General features: G+C 35.3%; 2 protein-coding genes across 2 annotated transcripts; both read left to right on the forward strand.

Annotated features, from left to right (window-relative positions):
* The first annotated feature begins 3,512 nt into the window (after positions 1-3,512).
* LOC141607783 (uncharacterized) lies at positions 3,513-6,842 on the forward strand. The gene is made up of 6 exons (XM_074427133.1): positions 3,513-3,992; positions 4,123-4,320; positions 4,443-4,586; positions 4,673-4,683; positions 4,728-5,496; positions 5,547-6,842. The coding sequence occupies exons 1-6, from the start codon at positions 3,513-3,515 to the stop codon at positions 6,840-6,842; spliced, it is 2,898 nt and encodes a 965-aa protein (XP_074283234.1).
* Positions 6,843-8,950: 2,108 nt separating this feature from the next.
* On the forward strand, positions 8,951-16,534 carry LOC141607784 (uncharacterized). The gene is made up of 3 exons (XM_074427134.1): positions 8,951-9,406; positions 10,372-10,466; positions 16,198-16,534. The coding sequence occupies exons 1-3, from the start codon at positions 8,951-8,953 to the stop codon at positions 16,532-16,534; spliced, it is 888 nt and encodes a 295-aa protein (XP_074283235.1).
* The last annotated feature ends 4,868 nt before the right edge of the window (positions 16,535-21,402 follow it).

Consider the following 21,402-nt stretch of genomic DNA (forward strand, 5'->3'; position numbering starts at 1 on the left):
CACTACGTCATGGACAATATCTCTTCCCATTAATGATGGTGTAGGAGTCTATTTCAACTCTGGTCTTTTCCTCCAAATCCGACATCACTTTCGATGACCTAAACCACCATTGACGCCAAGCTTTTGTTGCTTCACTCACGGTAGATGCATACCAATCGCATCTGGGTAATATATACCCCACCATCAAATCCTCAGAAGAACCAACTTCGAAAGCCGATGAATTCTCATCTGTACCTTCAAGAATTATATGTGAAGGGGAAGTTTAATGAACTGAAAAGGACATTGTTCCTTTAACCGTTCTCTTAACGCATCCATTTTCTTCTCGCTTTCAATATAGCTCGGTTAACGCCGCAATTCCCTTAATCATTTATTTTCTGCTTCTTCTGACAACTTACGATCCCTCTGAACCCATGAACTCACAATATTTGTACCTTGGTTAACGACCATAATTTTGGAACAAAATTAAAATTATAGAATCACCCACCAATAATGCAGTGTTGGTTCAAACCCACCAATTATGCAACGTTGATTCAATAAAAAATAACTGAACCGTCTGTGCATTGGTCAAATCAAGAATAATGAGAAATATTAGCCACTGGCACACGGCTTAAAAAATACCGTATGGTCAAACAATTAATTATTTTTTTAATATAATGAGTCGTATGGTCATATCTTACATTTATTAAACGGTGCACGTTGAAGTTAGAACGTCACGATTGACAACGGTTGTAGGTGAACCGTTGTTAGTGAACAAATATACAACGGTTGTAGTTGTAGGTTAACTGTTGTTAATGAACCAATTTACAACGGTTGTAGGTGAACCGTTGTTGATGAACCAATTGACAACGGTTGCAGGTGAACCGTTGTTGATGAGTATTACGTAGCAACAATCTGGATCTTGATTACTGACTGATCTTTGTAGTTCAAAAAATAGAAGCAAATCAAACAAGCATAACTCAACACTTTCATAATGATCATTTCATTTAATTTTAAACCAAATACATTACAGCATTTATCAGAAATCAAAAGATGTATAATAAGCCGGAACAACCCCGGTTAAGCGTAAAAAGCGCTTCTCAACCTTCCACCAATCACGCCACTTTGGTATACCGCTAACTTCCGGGTCATTGGCTTCATATTTTGCAATAACATATTGAATATATGCAAGGACACGACTTGCATGTGGAGATAAGGTTGGAAGAGTACAACTCAACCTATCTCTGGCTGCAGCCAAGTTGCGAGTAATAGGCCGACGAGGGTATGAAGATGATGATGATGATGAGGCTTTGTGTCCGGCTTCATGCCTCTTAATCCAATAATTCCATTGATATTCAAGGGATGCTTTGATTAATGGGTGTTGATCGGCGGGAAGCCCGGCGAGAACCTTCCCATCATCTTCAATCGTTTGTGTAAGCCATTCTTCGTTGTTGATAAAACTAGGGTTCATTGCCATGTTGTTTCAAATTTGTGTAATGGGGATGAAATATTGTGATTTGATTAATGAATGTTAGTAAAGGATGCTTTAACATTTATAGTCACATTTATAACTTTTTTCAAAATTGTTGGTAATTAATTTAATGTAAAATTTTACTTATTAACAAATATTTTAAACCTACGTAACTTGCAATAAATAATTAGAAAATAAAATACATTATCACGCATATATTATTCAAGAAAAACACATACATAACAAGAAATTAAAAGACGCACGTTTTTAAAACCAATAATTAGAATAATAATAATAATAATAATAATAATAATAATAATAATAATAATAATAATAATAATAATAATAATAATAATAATAATAATAATAATAATAATAATAATAATAATAATAATAATAATAATAATAATAATAATAATAATAATAATAATAATAATAATAATAATAATAATAATAATAATAATAATAATAATAATAATAATAATAATAATAATAATAATAATAATAATGCAACTTACGGTTTTTAGTCATGGAAAGAGAAAATCCTTCTTCTCCAAGCAACCTCTGAAAAACCAAAAACACGTTTGATTTTTTCTTTTTTTCAGCTTGATCATGGCTAAAACTCGTCGGACTAAGCAATCTTGTGTTACTGATACTGGAATGGATACAACAACATCTGTGGAGGACTCTGGAGTTTCTATTCCTAAAGGGGAAACATTGGCAGCTGAGAATTCTGCGGTTAGGGAGACGGTGACGATTTCGGATGTTCCGATTGTTGAGGATGTTACGGATGAGTATGACGATCCAGTTCCAAGTGTAACGGTGGGGCAATTGCTCAATCTTACGGGACAACTGGAAAAATCGGTGACTCCGAGTAGGGCAGGTACTTCTTCTCCTATTGTACTACCCGCTACTGACTTAGGGATAGGAATTTCGAAAACCTGGAGTTCTATTACTAAACCATCCCCTGGAATGAGTTTGTATTATTGTGAAAAAAGTGCGGATGCTAAAATTGTGGAGGTTGAGGAAGAGGATGTTATAGATGGAATTCGTTTCGGAAGAACACACTTGTGGGGAATTTCCTGGGTTCTAAGCCAAAACTACAGCAGGTTGATGAATTTGTTGTTAAGAATTGGACCACTGGAACTCGCCCCATAGTCCAGTATTACAAAAAAGGCTAGTTCAGTTTTCGTTTCTTCTCAGAGGAGGATATGAATGAGGTGCTGAAGGGTGGACCATGGACAATGGGTTCTAGTAACCTAATCCTTAAGCAATGGTCCCCAAATTTTTCTAAGGAGATGGATTCTGTGTCTATTGTCCCAGTTTGGGTCTTATTTCCTGACTTAGATCCCTTCATGTGGTCTGAGAAGGTTTTAAGTAAAATGGCTTGCATTGTGGGTAAACCTCTTTTTGCTGATTTACAAACAACTCACAAGTCAAAGCTCCTGTTTGCTCGTGTCTAGGTGGAAGTGGATGTTTCAGATGACTTGCCTACAACCATTACTTTAAACTCCCCTTACCATGGGGAAACATCACAAAGAGTTATCTATGAGTGGATGCCCTATTACTGCCATTGTTGTAGGAAAATGGGACATACCAAAGAGCATTGCAAATTCACTAAGATTAATAAGAAATTGGATGAGAAGAGGAAAGCTAAGGAGGTGGTTCAGGAGTATAGGCCTGTCATGCAGAAGATATCTCAGCAGACTCCTGAAACAGATGCACATAGCTCAGAATCCCAGCTGCTAGGCCATATATCTCCTAAGTCAGTGACTGATAAATCTGCTGGGAAAGATGTTGGGAACTCTGAGATTGGTTCCTCATCTGCTGTTCCAAAGATTTTATCTATCACTGATGATAAAGAGATGGGTTCATGATGCACTGTGCTAGGCAAAAAGTGCTCTGTCTCTTGGAGAGTGCCTGAGAAGGAAGGGATAGATATTGAGGATGCTAGCTATGGAGTCTCTGTGGCCAATCATTTCACACTTCTGCAAGACACTGGGATAGAGGAGGATGCTGATATAATGGATACTTTGCAGACTGGGGACCCTCCTGATCCAGGGACATGATCATTTCTTCTTGGAATATTAGGGGGTTTAATGACCCAATAAAACAGCTGGAAGTTAGGGGTTATCTTTACCAGAATAAAATAGAAGTGTTGGGGCTTCTGGAAACTAGGGTTCGTTTGAATAATTCAGCTGCTATTAGTAAGAAGTTTTCTACTTATACTATTATAAATAACTACTCCCACCATTACAATGGTAGGATTTGGGTTTTTTTGGATGTTAGGAGGGTCACTGTTATTTCTGCTCAGATTCATGATCAGTTCATTCATCTTGAGCTTTTGAATAATAGGACCAACAAAATTGTTTTCATCACTTTTGTTTATGCTAGTATGGACGCTGGGCATAGAGAACGATTATGGGATGATTTAAGAAGTTTGAAAGATAAGGTTACTAGCTGGATTGTACTGAGAGATTTCAACATTATTAGGGATGTGGAAGAAAGAATTGGCCCTAACCCACCATCTGTTACTGAGATGCTGGCTTTTATTACATAGCTTTGGCTGTGACCACACTTGGACTAACAAAAGAGAAGCTATTGTTAGGGTCTGGTCTAGATTGGATAGGGTACTGAGTAATCCTTCTTGGTTGCTTGAATGCCCAAATCCTCAGGTTCATATCCTGCCACCTGGGATATCTGATCACTCACCTCTCCTAGTTACTGTGGAGGATAAGTATAAGCCTAGGAAACAATTTAGTTATCTTAATTGTTGGGCTAATCATAAGGAGTATGATGAGATGGGTTTGCAGGCTTGGGGATTACCTGTGAGGGGTAATGTCATGTTCAAATTCTTTGGGAAATTGAAACATGTAAGGAAGAATCTTATTAAGCTCCATAGTGATCACTACTCTGGGATAACTAAGAAAGTGCAGGAAGCTAAAAAGGAGCTTGAAACTTGCCAAGGCCTTTGGATTCTGTTCTGATTGAGCAGGAACAGCATTTGCTTAACCAGTATGTGATTTTCAAGAAAACTGAGAGAAGCTCACTTGCTCAACGAGCTAAAATTCAGGATGTCAAATATAATGATGCACTCACTAGCTATTATTTTTCCAAAATTGCTGCTAGGAAGCATCAGGTTACTATTGGGAGGATCTTGGATAGATAGGGGATTGAAAAGGTTGGGGTTCAGGATGTGAATCAAGCTTTTGTTGACTACTACAGATGGCTTTTGGGTCAGAAGGTGGATGTCAATTATGATTCCATGACTGAGTTGCAGGGGGATAAGATTCTTACTTCGACTGGGAGGGGCTTTGCGGGAGGTCACACAAACAAAATTCATCTGTGTGTTCTCTATTGACTCTAATAAAAGTCCTGGTCATGATGGGCTTTCTGCACATTTCTTCAAGAAATCCTGGGAGACAATTAAGAAGGATTTCTGCAAAGCCATCCAATCTTTCTATAGAACTGGTAAAATGTCAAAGCAAGCTAATACCACATTACTTGCTTTAATTCCAAATAAACCTGTAGTGGCTACTGTAATGGATTATAGACCTATTGCTTGCTGTACAGTGTTCTATAAAACTGTCAGCAAGATATTGTGTGCTAGACTAAAACCTTATCTTTCTCATATTGTGGGTAAGGAGCAGGGTGCTTTTGTTCAGGGCAGGAATATTTTTGAGAATATCATGCTTACCCAGTCATTGGTGAAGGGTTATGGACAAAGAGGGTTCTCTCCAAGATGCTTAATCAAAGTGGACATCAAGAAAGCTTTTGATTCCCTTCAATGGGAATTCATTGATAAGATGTTTCAGTATTACAATTTCCCCCCAAAGTTTAAGAACTGGATCCTAGGGTGCATCACTTCTACTTGGTTCAGCTTGAAGATAAATGGTGATAGAGTTGGCTTTTTTAAGGGTGAAGGTGGTCTGAGGCAAGGGGATCCTCTCTCCCCTTTCCTATTTGTTATGAGCATGGAGATTTTATCTCGTACTCTTAGGCACCTTCACAAGCATCCTCAGGATTCATACCATCCCAAGTGTGGACCTGTGAGACTAAACCATTTAATTTTTGCAGATGACTTAATGCTCTTTGTCAGGGTGATATTCCTTCTGTTGTTGCTGTCACACAAGCATTAGATATTTTTGCAAGCATGACTGGGTTGTATGCTAATCCTGAGAAGACCAATATCTATATGGGAGGTGTTCAGGATGAGATAAAACAGGGGATTCTTCAGGCTACAGGTTTCAAGGAGGGGGAATTTCCCTTTAGATACTTGGGTGTACCTTTGAATGATGGGAAATTGAACAAAAGCATGTTTGATGATCTTCTTAATAGAGTCCAAAAAGCTCTGCAACACTGGTCTACACACAAACTTTCATATGCAGGGAAGATTAGTTTGTTGAACTCTGTTATTTTGGGCATGGAGCAATACTGGTGCTCTACTTTATTAATTCCTAAAGGAGTGATCAAGCTAATTACAAAGTTTTGCAGGAATTTCCTATGGAATTCTGAGGAAGGGTGTAGGAAAATGATAATGAACAGTTGGGTGTCTTGTTGTGCACCTCACCAGGAAGGTGGGTTCAATATTAAGGAAGTGCTGTCCTGGAATAAATGCATTCTGGGTAAATGGATTTGGGAATTGGAACAGGGATCTGATAGCCTCTGGTTTGAATGGCATTTTAAATATAACATTAAGTCAGGGAGCATTTGGACTGCAGTATCAAAGCCTACTCATTCTGAAAGCTGGCGCAACATTTTGAAGGTCAGGGATGAGTTGTTAATGCATACTGGGAACATTCAGAATGCAAAACAGTTCATGGAAAGTTGTGTTCACCAGGGGAAGTTGCAACTGAATCTGCTGTATGATAAGTTCAGGCAATGCCTGAAAACTGTTAGCTGGGCAAAAGTGATTTGGCAACGTGCAGTTCTACCCAAGCACAGTGTGTTTCTAACACTAGCAATGCAGAAGAAACTCGCTACCATTGATCAACTAAACTGTAGAGGTATTCATTTGGTTAACTGTTGTGTTTTATGCAAGAAGGACAATGAGAATCATAAACACTTATTTTTTAAGTGTTTGTTTTCTAAAGAAGTTTGGCATGGCATTCTCTCTTGGATGAAGATTTTTGGGCGTACGAATAGTCTGAATAAGGAGCTACATTGGGGTGCGAATGGACGTACTTGTAAACATTGGAAAATCAAATGGTTTCTAGGATGTCTTGGTGCCGTGGTGTATAGCATTTGGGAAGAAAGGAATGCTAGGATCTTTCAAGGATTGGAGCATACTGTGGATGGTATTATTAAGAAAGTTCAATTCCTTGTAATTATTAGATTGTTGTATGCATCTAAATCGCATAAGGAGGATGAAATAGTGGGGTACTTAGCTAGTTGAAAACTCATATTGGTTATGCTTTTGTAAGATTGCGTCTTTATTCCCTTTAATGGATGAATATATGGCTTGCCTTTCTTGCAAAAAAAAAAAAAAAAATAATAATAATAATAATAATTAATCAACATAATCATCTTGTAATTCCCTTGCGAGTGAGATAAATATTGGGAATTCAATATGTTGATTATTAGGAGGCACTTGTTCCGCCTCCCATGAACAAGGCAGAGTGTCAATATAGTACCAATATGTTCTTAATAGATTAATGTCACAATCGGTTGCAATCCATAAATATTGCGCTTGCAACACATTATCCGTATAATAATTTTTCTTCCCAGCATCATGATCCTCGTATCTTGCCTGAAGTTTTCTCGCTTGACGAAAAGATTCCAGCTTCTTCCCAAAACCTTCAAACTCGATCATTGCGTAACCAAGAAAACCATGAATTTTAGTCCAAGTTGGGTGGACCTTTTTAACCTTCATATAACCACCTTGACGAAGCATATCTCTCATCCAAGTAAAACTTCTCGAAAAAACCTTACCATTGTCCTCATATTTAATTGGAAGGTTGTGTATAATACACGTAATAGGATGGACATAGCGCGTATTTGATTATGATTCGGCGGGTGTAGAAGACGACGACGGCATTGTGATGGAAGTGTAATATTTTTAATTAAATTATAGGCTATGATTAATTAAACTTTGAATTGGTGAATATGGTTAATTGATCACATTATAAGTGATATTTATAGGAAAATATGTATACATGTGTGGATATAATAATGGACGGATAGTAAATAATGGTCAAACAAAACATTGCATTCAACGGTTCATTATTATCATACATGCATCGATTGAATATTTTACATTGAAAAAAGTATATAACGGTTATTTTTCACCCGGAAATGATAAATGACAACGGGTATAGAGGAACTATTATATCATAATAGCAAATGATAACGGTTAAAAGAAACCCGTAGCTATAACATAACAACGGGTACCAAAAACCGTTGTTAGTGTTAATTTAGTAACGGTTTTCGAAACGCCGTTTTCTTAAACTGGTAACGGTTGTCTAACAACCGTTGATAAGGGTGATTATATAACGAGTTTATGGAATCCGTTAAATGATTTTGATAACGGTTTGTTAAACAACCGTTGTCACATTATAATAAGAACGGTTTTCGACGGAAACCGTTATTCTTATTAGCGCGGTCTAGGTTTCCGCCAATATTTTGAAAACGGTAATCTAAGTACCGTTACTAAATTCATTAAACCATTGTGATACGCTCTTTATTGATGGTCTGATTTGACGTAGTAAAAGCGCATTAATCCGAGCAATTAAGGAGGAATATTCAGCATTAAAGTAGAAGATCTGGCAGCCGTTCAGCATGGACTATATAAGGAGCACTTGAAGATTATTTGCACACAACGACACATACTCTAGTATACAATACTTGAGTTATATTACGATCATTTGTGCTTATTACTCAATAATATAGTGAAATCATCTCTTGGCTTGGTGCCCGTGGTTTTTTCCCATTTAAGGGTTTTCCACGTACAAAATTCCTTGTCTTATTATTGTTTATTTGTCTTACTTTACTATTCTAATTTTGTACCCTGCCTTGCATATTCACAGATAAGCTCGAGCTAGTTAACTCTGCATAGACCTACCCTAACCTGATTTCGCTTTACGCAAAATCCATACAAAACAATTGGCGCCTACCGTGGGGCATCTAGCTCTTTAAAATCTTTTTTTCCTTATCTTACAAAAATCTAAATAACCTACAAAAATGGTTCAGCCTACCATCGAAGAACAATTGAACGCAGCCCTCCAGCAACTTGCTGAGCTGGAAAGTTTGAAAGACAAGGTAGCCCAAACTGAGGCTGAAATCCTCCAGTTAAGAGAATCTGAGTCAATTCTAAGACAAAAATTAGAGAAAACTCAAGGAGCAGACTCTAGATTCCAGCCAGGAACACCATTTACATCAATTATCAAAAACATTGATTTCTCCAGCTTCGGGAGTCCAAGTGGCTCTAAATTTATCAATGTTGATGGTGATGGTGAGCCAAACAATAACAATGAAAAACCCGATGAATCTGCAGCAGCCATCATGATGGCAGTAGTCCGGGAAATCAAGAGACTAAATGGAAAATTCAAAAAGATACCTGGAGTTCTTGCCAGCTTGGAGGAGGCTGCCCCTGACAGTTATGTTGATTCGCCTTTTATAGACGAAATAACAAAAGTGGATCTTCCTAAAAAAATTGTGATTCCGTCTATGAAAATTTATGATGGAACCACAGATCCACAGAATCATGTAGCTCTCTATAAACAGAAAATGCTAGCTGCATCTATTCCTAGTGAGTTCAGGCAAGTCTCCATGTGTAAGGGATTTGGAACAACCCTGACCAGACATGCTCTGAAATGGTACATCAACCTGCCAACCGGGAGCATCCATTCATTTGCAAACCTGATCAACAACTTCAACCAACAATTTGTAAGCAGCAGGGAGTTGGAGAAGCGGTCCAGTGATCTTTACAGGATTACACAGAAGCCAGAGGACACTCTCAAGGTATTCCTCGCCAGGTTCAACAAGGAAAAGGTTGTTGGAATATGGGTCCTCGACAATAATGTGATCACATGTTTTAATCTCATATTAAGAATACTAAAGGGAAAGAAATATTTTATTGTCAACTGATCCACATTAATCGGTAATGATTGGCTGGCTAAAGTTTGACATTACTGTCGTAGGACGGTGGTGATCAGTTGATCCCTTAAGGTCATACCTCTAGGGAAACATTCTTAATTGATTAATTAATTAATTGTATGCTGATACAAGTTAAGCTTAAAATTGACAAATGATTTTGTGAGTAATATTAACGTAACTTATTGTAATTTGATTAAATAAGATTCGGTCTAAGTAATTTAAATTGTTTTATTACTTATTCTTTATGAAACAATTGAAATAAAGAATGAATGGTTTATTATAAATACAAGTAGTTGTGATTTATAATTCTATGACCCATTTTAAGTAATTGTAATTGTGAATTACTAGTTAATTTTTGTATGTGATTTATTTTTGTTTATATAATGATTTTTAATAAGTTAGAAATGCATTATTAAAACAACATGTCTAGTAACATGTCCAATATGTCACACTACATAAATTGACATTTGAGAAACTTAAAATGGACCATATTAAGTCCATTGAGCCGTGTAAATGGATGGTGATAGAATAAATTCTTCTTTGTTCTTTTAATTAGTGGAAGGCATAATGATGACCTACTAATCATAGGGTTACATGCCTAAACTCTTGAGAAGAAAAAATTGCAAAAGCATTGGGCACTCTTCCCCTATGCCACCCGGCCACCCTTGTGAATTGGGAGAGTTTTTCTCTTCTAATTCACACAATTCATTCTTGTAGTAGGGGCATAAGTAGATGTGTCTTCCTCTAAAGACCGATTTTCTGCAAGAAATGCGGCGTAAGCTAAATCAAGCGTACTCAAGTCTTCTGCTTGATATATCTCCTTCCAAAAGTTTCGTCTAGCACGGAGAGTTCTTTCTGGTTCTAGGTCAAATGGTATGACTTCAGACCTGAAAGACCTGGGCATAAACAAAACTAGCACTGAAAGGTGAGAAACGGTCTCAAGGAACACAAGTTCCTTGAGACAAGAGATAGACTGAGGTAAAACAAATACAAAAATGCGTCGCCTCCCCGGTAACGGCGCCAAAATTTGACAGGCTAATCGTATACCTATCAAAAATAAACTAACTGGTCTCTAACTAATATAGCTAGGGAAGTCGGGATCGTATCCACAAGGAGGCTATTTGCAAATCTAAATGTCAATTCAGGTCTGTCTGAGTCACCAAATTGGGGGGTTTTGAATTGGGTTCTAAACTAAAGCAATAAAATAACAGGATTGGAAAGAGATATTTAATTGAGAAAAGTATAAAGGAAAGGCGCTAGGACATCGGTTCACCATGTATTATTAGGGGTCAAGATAGGGTCAAAGGTCAGTCTCAATACCGGTCTATAGGGCAGTGAAAAGGTCCTCTCGGTCCACTATTCACCCTAGAATTCTTCTAGCGGGCTCTCGCAACTTACTAGGGCACTCTAAAGTGTGTGACAGGTCTTACCCTTTCCAGGCTTTCGATCTTAGGTCGGGGTTTACCAATTTAATTAAGGGTTAATTGATAAACAATATCAATATAAGGACCCTTTTTCATAATCAGTACCAACATAATCAATATTTAATAATCAGTACCAAAATATTAACTTTTTTTCTATGATAGGTACCAAGTCGCATAAAAATCCAATCTTAACCTACTAAAAAAAGTCCAAAAGGTCATCATTCAAGTACAAATCTCCACTCACTCACGTTCAAAATCTCTCTCTTTAATGAAAGCACCTTTAAAGTAAGAAAAAAACTAGAATAAAAAGGCGACTTGGTACCTATTATAGAAAAAAGTAAATATTTTGATACTGATTATTAGTTATTGATTATGTTGGTACTGATTATGAAAAAGAGGACTAAAGTTGGTAGTGTTTATCAATTTACCCTTTAATTAATAAATTACGTCGACTTAACCAATTAATCACAATTAAATGTCACAATTAACAACATAGACCAATTATATCGGCTATCTAATTACTTAATTAATACCGTCTCAATCCATGGCTCCCCTAAATCCTAGCAAAAAGGGATTTAGCTACTCATAATGAAATTTGCAATAATAATTGAATAAAATGATAAAGGGAAAGAATTCATAATGAAATTAATTGAGAAATAATATAACATAAATTAAAACTAATAATAATAGCAAGAGAAATAGATGAGATTAAAAAGGAAGAGCAAAAGGGAAAAGAGGAATTAAAATTACCAATATGAATCCAAGTATAAGCAATGGAGAAAAAGGGAAAATAATTCTAGATCGAAATGTTTACAGAGGAAAAGTGTCGTAGTCCCAGTGTCTGCTTGCATAAAGTAAAATGTAAAAGTTGTAACCTAATTAAAAGATTACAAGAGCTTTTATACTAGGTCCAAATAAAAGAAATAAAATGAGCAAAACACATATGTCCGTCTAATTAGTCGATCGACCTAGGTGTAGTGTCGATCGACTACCTGTATGGAAGTCTATCGACAGAGCAGAGATGTCTATCGACAGAGCTTAAAGTTCTCCAAAAACGATCTCCTGTGTCGATTGAGCATGTCTATCGACATATTGCACTCTGTCTATCGACAGAGAGTGGCAAATCTTTAGACATCATGTATAAAACTCTATTTCTTGCTCTCTTAAGCTTGTCTAAACTCTTCCAAGCTTCCCTCTTGTTCCTTTACCGAACGGATTTGGCTCCTAAATGCATAAGTGGGTTTCAATCCTGCAAGAGACATGAAATACACCCAAAGTAGCAAATATGGGAGGAAATAGAATGAAATAGTCATATAAGTAAATAAAAATGTGTGCCAAACATGTGAATAAATGCATATAAGAGGCACACATCAGAAATCATCTTCATGAATTGCATAACATATTACTCATTGGGAATGACGAATAAATATTGTCTTTCATAAAGAAGTATTTAAGTTTTCAATTCTGGATGACACTGGACATTATGTGAATCTATTATAACATGGGATGTTGGATTGGCACTTAGATGGCTATCTTATGTTGATAATGATCCTGCATCTTAATGATATCAACAAGTTAAGTAGGTTATTCATAATGATGAATATAGAATTACCATGATGGAGTCATGGTTGTTTATTGCACCTAATAACTGTTGTCTACATGAATTCAATTATTAATGTTTCTGCCATTAGAATAATCATGTTTGCCATGATGTTCATAACCTAGATGAATCACATGCTTGGAGCATAATAAGTCGATAATAAGTTAACCCATATAAGAGTCATTGGTAAGCCTCAAGGAACCGTCATGAATTCTCAAGGAGAACTAATGGTCTGTTCTGGAGTTTGGAAGGATAATTAGTTGTGTGCTAACAGGTTACACAAACTTAAGTTTCCAAACTCATTTGGATATGTGAAAATCCTAGGCAGATTGTTGACAAAACGAGTAAGAGACTAGAAAAGTGTGTTTTATTGTCATCCATTGCAAGATTCTACGAAATATACCTAAGTACATTGTGATTAGGTGGTGTACTTTAAAACTACAAGTAGTGTTGTCCACCGAAACCCACAGCACAAGTTATATGATAATAGCGAGAGTTTTTTTCAAGTTAAAGAACCCGAGTCTAGTATGAAGTCTAGACATGTACTTAGTAAAATTCATGTTATAAGGGATAACATGAAATTGAAGGAAATTGCAATTCATAAAGTTTGAACACATGGACACATGGTATATTCACAAGTTAAACTTTTATTGCATTAGACAAGTGTATAAATACACATATGATTATAAGATATAGAGCAGTAATATGGTATTGACTACTCGTATGTGATAATCACATTTATTGTTTGAGTTATTGCTAACTCATCTTGTACCTTGTTACATCCAAATGGGTTGTTGAGACAATATTGAACCCCATTAAAGTGAACTGGATTAACATAGTATTCGCCCCTGGTTACTGATATGAGGTGACATCTCGAAGTAACTACAGTGTGATGTGATTGATGGCAAGTTCAAGTGCCATAGAGTCATAAGAGATTACTAGTCGATCACATAGGCAGACTGTGAGGGACACTCTGTCGAGCTAATGACCGCTTATAGAGTTCTGGAAAATTTTTATAGCCTGGTCGTGGCGAGAGCTACTATGGTATTCTTATGAGTTGATTCTTTGACTAAAGACTATTCGCCCAAGATGGCACAGTTTCAAATTGACTTTGATTTATGTTCTGCGACATTCATAATTGGGGTCTAATGGGCATGTTTTGGGTCATGATGAGCTGTGGCTATTCGAAGGGAAGAGTGCAATAAGAATTGTCCATCCCCGTCAGGGTTATCTTATATATCGAGGCCACTCGAGGAGTACTGAACTGGAAATGCGTGGCCACGCTCGGAAGGTATCTATGGTAGATAATTCCGGTCATACCGTTCTTCTCCAGATCGAGGAAACCACTCATGATATCATCAAATGCAAATACGACCTGCAAGACATCTTGCATTGAGTTGGAGATAGTAATAGGACAAGAGAATTGGTGACGCACACTTATCGCGGATAAGTGGGAGATTTTTGGAATATGTGTCCTCGAGAATAATGCGATCACATGTTTAAATCTCATATTAATAATACTAAAGGGAAAGTAATATTTTATTGTCAACTGATCCACATTAATTGGTAATGATTGGCTGGCTAGAGTTCGACATTACTGCCGTATGACGGTGGTGATCAGTTGATTCCTTAAGGTCATACCTCTAGGGAAATATTCTTAATTGATTAATTAATTAATTGTATGCTGATACAAGTTAATTAATTCCTTAAAATTGACAAATGATTTTGTGAGTAATATTAACGTACCTTATTGTAATTTGATTAAATAAGATTCGGTCTAAGTAATTTAAATTGTTTTATTACTTTTTGTTTATGAAACAATTGAAATAAAGAATGAATGGTTTATTATAAATACAAGTAGTTGTGATTTATAATTTTATGACCCATTTTAAGTAATTGCAATTGTGAATTACTAATTAATTTTTGTATGTGACTTATTTTTGTTTATATAATGATTTTTAATAGGGATATTCTACATGGTACCCCTCAATTTTTCGACTTTCTACATGGTACCCCTACACTTTTTAAAACATACATGGTACCCCTAGTTGTTGTCATTATCACTAAGTGTGCCCCTAAACTTTATTTTTCGTCAATTAAACTTAGTTTTAGGCGTTAATGATTACTGAAACGCGTAACCAAGTTTGTCATTTATCATTCCATGACATAAAGACTATATTAGGCTCAATATCTATCTTTGGACGTGATAATTTGGCAGGGAATCAATAAATTTTCCGTCAAATTTTTTTTAGCCCATATATATATTAATAACTATTAGGATCGAGATGGATATTGAGCCTAATAGAGTCCTTATGTCATGGGATAATAAATGACATGCTTGGTTACGCATCCAAGTCATCACTTAATGCCTAAAACTGAGTTTAATTGACGAACAAGAAAGTTTAGGGGTACACTTAGTGATAATGACAACAATTAGGGGTACCATGTATGTTTTAAAAAGTATAGGGGTACCATGTAGAAAGTCGAAAAATTAAGGGGTACCATGTAGAATATCCGTTTTGTTAGAAATGCATTATTAAAACAACATGTCTAGTAACATATCCAATATGTCACACTACACAAATTGACATTTGACAAACTTAAAATGGACCATATTAAGTCCATTGAGCCGTGTAAATCGATGGTGATAGAATAAATTGTGCTTTGTTCTTTTAATTAGTGGAAGGCATAATGATGACCTACTAATCATAGGGTTGCATGCCTAAACTCTTGAGAAGAGAAACTTGCAAAAGCATTGGGCACTCTTACCTTATGCCACCCGGCCATTCTTATGAATTGGGAGAGTTTTTCTTTTCCAATTCACACAATTCATTCTTATAAGTTTATCACCTTGATAATAACTTATCTCTCTAGTTTTTGTGGTTGAACACGCTAGAAAATAAATCTCACAAATCTCTAATATTATTGTCTCATTACTTGAAGTAGTAAACTAATAATATTAGTTGTTATTTTAAGATACAAATACTAATTTCTAGTAACTAAATTAGTACTTGTACTAAGAGTGATTTCCTTGGTACAATCCTTGAGGAGTAGATTCTACTATTGAATCTAAGGGTTTTTGTTGGAGCACTTGTATTTACTTAATAAGACTAATTGGTAGGAGACCGATTAGTATAATCCATTCGGCCCTCAATGTAAAATTAATCGATTTCTTCTTACTTTGTATCTTTTGTTATGCATGCATAAGATCTTATTAGTTTATGACTAAACTAAATTTTAACATAGTTATTAGAAGTGTCTAATATGTGATTAATGAATCTTACAAAGGTGACCATTCCCAGGTGTGACGTTGGAACAGCAGTGGAGGCATTCAGACAAGGGTTACTACCTCATAGTGATTTATACAATGAACTCACTAAGTATCCCTGTCATAACTTCGAAGATGTCCAGGCCAAGACCCTTGCATATATCAGGCTGGAAGAAGACAAAAGGTATAAAGTCGGATCATCTAGCGGATCAAAGGATTATGAAATGAACAATAGGAAGAGCAACAAAGGGAACAATTACAGACCTACTCCATATTCCAGACCAGATCATTCAGAAATCAACCTGGCATATGAGTATCAAGGTAAGGCTAATGTTTTCCCACCTATTTCTGAACATAACTTCAGTGTTGATATTGCAGGCTTGATCCAGAGACTTGAAAACATGGGATCAAAAGTCGGATGGCCTACAAAGGTAGAAAATCCCAGCCCTACGAGAGACAACTCCAAGTGGTGTGAATTCCACATGGACATTGGGTATACGACGGATGATTGCTTTACCCTAAGGAAAAAAATGGCCTACCTGTTGAAATACAAATACCTAAATGACATGATCAGGACGAAGGGCAGAAATGCAGACCAGAGCAAGGAGAACCATAAGCAAAAGCAGAACCGCAACCTTCCTCCACCACCTCCAATCTATGAAGTAAAATTCATATCTGGTGGATCGGAAATTTGTGGCTGACTAGTTTAGCAGCAAAAAAAGATAGCCATGACGCCAAGGACTACATCACCCTGCAAACTGGATCATGTCCCATCAATCACTTTCAGTGATTGCGACCTAGTAGAAATTCCTGATGTTCATCATGACGGCCTGGTAATTTCTATGCAGATTGGAACTGCTACAGTAAGGAGGATCCTAGTATATGGAGGCGGCTCAGTAAACTTGATCATGCTTGATGTACTGAAAGCCATGAATATTGGTGAAGAACAAATCACCAAGAAATCCAGCATTTTGTTAGGATTCAGTGGAGAAACCAAAAGCACATTGGGGGAAATTCATCTTCCAACTTATGTTGAAGGAGTCTCATCCTATGAGAAATTTGGAGTCCTGGATTGCTTGTAATCCTATAATGCAATCTTGGACAGGCCGTGGATCCATAATGTCAAGGCTGTACCATCAATCTATCATCAATGTATCAAGGTACCAGCAGACTGGGGCATAGCCACAATCAAAGGAGAACACAAAGCAGCTTAAGAATGCTATACAACGGCCTTGAAGCCTTCTAAGGCAGGTAAGTCTCTTGCACAGCAATTACCGTACCCGGTCAGGAGCACTTATGTGGCACCATCTAGGATGGAAACAGATCAGGTAATCCTAGACTCTGAGTATCCTAACAGGTATGTTCTAGTAGGGTCTGATGCCCCAGATTGTGTCAGGCCAGAACTGGTAAAATTTCTTAAAAATAAATCATCTTGGTTTGCTTGGTCACATTTTTATATGACTGGAATTAGTGCTGATGTAATTACACATAAACTTAACATTGAGAAATCTTTTAAGCCTGTGCAACAGAAAAGACGAAAATTTGCACCTGAAAGAAATGCAATAATTAATGAAGAAGTGGAAAAACTCCTGGATATTGGAATTGTTGGAGTATGTGTCCTCAACCATAGTGCGATCACATTATTAAAACTCATGATAAGAATACATAAAGAGATGATTCATTTTTTATAAGTCAACTGATCAACATTAATCGGTATTGATTGGCCGACTAGAGTTTGACATTACTGTCATTTGATGGTGGTGATCAGTTGATCCTTTAAGGTCACACCGAAAGGACGATTCCCTTAATAGAAAAATTAATTAATTGTATATTGATACAGGTTAATTAATTCCTTAAAATTGAACAATTTACATATGTGAGTAAGAATATGAATCTTATTGTAATTCGATTAAATGAGATTCGTTTTAGTAATTAAAATGTTATATTACTAAAACTTTGTTTATGAAATAATTAAATTAAGAATGATCGATTAATTATAATTACAATGTGTTGTAGATTATATTAACTTGACCCATTTTATACACTTGTGATTATGAATTACTAGTCAATTGTTATGTATAATTGAATTAATTTATGTAATGATATTTAGTTGTTAAATATGCATTAATATTATTAATAACATGTTACATGTTACATGTCACACATTATATGACAACATTACAATTGAAAAAAATAAAATGGAGTCCATAACCTAAGGGACACCGGTTTTTAGAGGATATTAGGATAAAATGGTTAAATTGTTTTTAATTGTTCAAAACACAATGATTACTATTATGTCCTAAACTACACCCTAGTCATTTTGAGAAGAACAACTCTAAAAAGAGAAAGGGCATGCATTGACTCCCTTAGCCACTCCTCTCCCACCGGTTTTCCTCTCCCTTACAAGAATAAGAATTGTTCTTATTCTTATATTCATTCTTACATTTTCATATATTCACTTCTCTCACATTCTCTCTAAAATTAGTTTTAGATTATACTTTTATTCAAAATCAAATATTCATTTAAGATTACTAAAGTAGTAATAAGAAATAATAATAAGATTATATTTTAAGGTCTCTATTAATATATCTAGTTAATATAGATATATTATTAGATTTAAGGGGTAGTCTTGGTGCCATCAAGAGGAGAAACTCTACTATTGGGATTTTGGAGGATCATCCATTAAATTGTAGCTCAAGAACAAGTGTGGGAAGGAGTCCTCACTTGTGCCCTAAAACCGATTTCTACAAATGTAAGGAACATAGTTTTTACTTTTCCTTTTATATTATGTTGTGCATGCACTAGATCATCATCTATATTAATGAGTAAATTAGATCAATAATTAAAAAATTTTAATTAGAGGGTTAGGAATCCTTTCAAGTGGTATCATGAGCTTAAGTTGTTGCATGCATAATCGGTTTATTGTTTTTCCGAGTTAAAAGTATAACATATAAAACTAGAGATTTTGTTATTTATAATATAAAGTCACAAAAATTTTTGCATGTTGTATATTTTGGTCCTAAAATGTATTTAGGTCATTTTGATGATTTATGGTAATTTGTGGCTTATTTTAATGATTTTTAGTGATATTATTACATTTTAATGAATAAAATGGTATTTAAAATACTAAAAATAGTTAGACTTAGTTTATGACCTTGAAATTTTTATATGACCTCACATGCAAATTTTACTTATTCTATGTAAAATTTCGTATAAATTTGATTTATTTTGCATGATTTATAATTTTTATGTGATAAAAATTGAATAAATGGAGGTAAAATGGTTAAAAATAGTTAAACTTTGAAACAAGACATGAAATTTTAATATGTTGTCACATGCACATTTTACTCACTGTGTGTAAAAGTTTAGAATAACTTGATTCATTTTGCATGATTTATGAATTTTTAGTGTAAAAATGACATAAATAGTGACTATTTTAGCAAAAATGGCTAAAACAAATTACATGATATGAGAAAATTATTTTACGTTGAATTACTATCCCACATATCAGATATAATGTTGGAACATTGACTAGATTAATTTTCATATGCTTTAGATGTTTTATTTGATAAAACCGATAAATTGCAACTATATTTTTCTCGAAATAAATTCGAAAATTTTAACCTTGATTTTTGACATTATGAGTATCATGGAATTATTCCAGAATGCTCAAAAATTTAAAATTCAAATTCTTAAATTATTGTAATTTAATTTGGATTTATTTCATAAAAAGTTATGATTTTAAGGTCTATTATGAGCATAAAAATTAAATCAAGTTAAATTATTGTCAAAAATTGAGTAATGACTAATTTTTCAGTCCTAAAATATTAGGATAATTAACTTGGACTAATAGATTTTAGTATTATTTTGTGATTTTAATAAGTTAAACATCGCGAATAAACCATAAAACTGGATTATATTTACGTTATAAGTTTAAATAGGGCGATTTGACTATAATTTGGCATGTTAGATACATATCATAATGCTACATTTTTCCATTGATGAATGTCATATTTTATTTATATAATTTTGAATTATGTAATTTTATCTTAGTATTGCCTAAATTTTAATCGATATTACCCGTAATGTAAGGGAATATTGATTCGGTTGTAATTTATTGTGATCTCGTATCACTTTTATTTTATTTTATTTTATTTTATTTTACAAATGTATAATAGGAAGTACCATGTACATTTTATTATTATTATTTGTAATTTCGGAGTTTCCAAAAGACGGTGTCATTCGGAAAGGAGTTCTGATCGAGACGGTGTCTATCCTTAGGAAGCGTGTCAGGTGAAGATTCAAAGGAACAAAGGAGTTGGTTTCCGAATTTGTAATAGAATATAAGATTTTATATTTCAGGAAAGGCCATACTAGGAAATTTCTTTTTCTTTATTTGCTTGCTTTATATGTTTGCATGCATTGTCAATTATAATTATCGAGTATTCATCGACTTAGTTCACTTAAAGATGATAGATAATAAATCGACAAGACCTCACACATATTTAAAATTGAGATTAGCCTTACCAAATTGTAGGACTCATGAATCCCTTTGACATTTGGGGTAGATTCGGTTTCCCGTGGTACTTTCATTTATCATTGGGTAAGTGGGGTAATAAAACGTTATTACACGCGAAATTTTGATGGACTCAACGGGATATAAAGACTAGTCTTATGTTCAGGGGCTAGAGATGGAATTTATGAAATACATCGACCGAGAATTCAATAGTAGAATCAATTAAAGAGTTGATTCACCAAATTTATGTAAGTACGGGATATAACGGTTTCCCGTGCCCATGTTTGCGTAAAGATGGATCTCGGAATCATTTATATAATTTAGGTGCGAGGTTATTATATAAATGCATAATTTTAAACCTTGTTAAATATGTTTACAAGTAAAATGATAAATGTTATTTATTTCCTTCATTTTCTTTTTGTTGTCAATTTGATTAATTTGCAATGGCAACTCCGATTTCATCCACTTCCACAAGTGGAACCGCTCCACCTCTCACCAATGCTTCTTGGCTCCAATCCTTTATGGATCGATGTAAACTTGAAAAGAATGGGACTAACTTTTTCGATTGGGATGTGAAACTCCGCTTGGCCGCGGAAGGTGACGAAAAGCTTCGTTACCTTACCGAAACCGCTCCCGCTACACCTACTCCTATGTCATCCACCGCGGTTAGGGAGGCCTATGAGGCTTACCTAAAGGAATCGGCCGCGATCAAGAATGTCTTGATCTTCTCTATGGAAGCCGATCTCCAAAGGAGTGCTATAAAGATAGGCACCGCCTATGAGATCTACACTAAGCTTGTGACCATATTTTCACAAGCTCCTAGAATCATCCAATATGAGGCGGCCTCTGCATTCTTCGAGCTCAACATCAAAGAGGGTCAAAAGGTTAGCCTTCATGTGCTCAAGTTGATCGAGCACGTTGAGACCCTCAAATTACAAGGGGTTGAAACTCCCGAACAACTCATTATTGACCGAGTGATCCATTCCTTGAATCGCATCAAAGCATATGTTCAGTTTAGGGTAAACTACAATATGCAAAACATGAAAACCTCTC

Source organism: Silene latifolia, chromosome 10 (assembly GCF_048544455.1).
Source record: "Silene latifolia isolate original U9 population chromosome 10, ASM4854445v1, whole genome shotgun sequence".
NCBI classification, from domain to species: Eukaryota; Viridiplantae; Streptophyta; class Magnoliopsida; order Caryophyllales; family Caryophyllaceae; genus Silene; species Silene latifolia.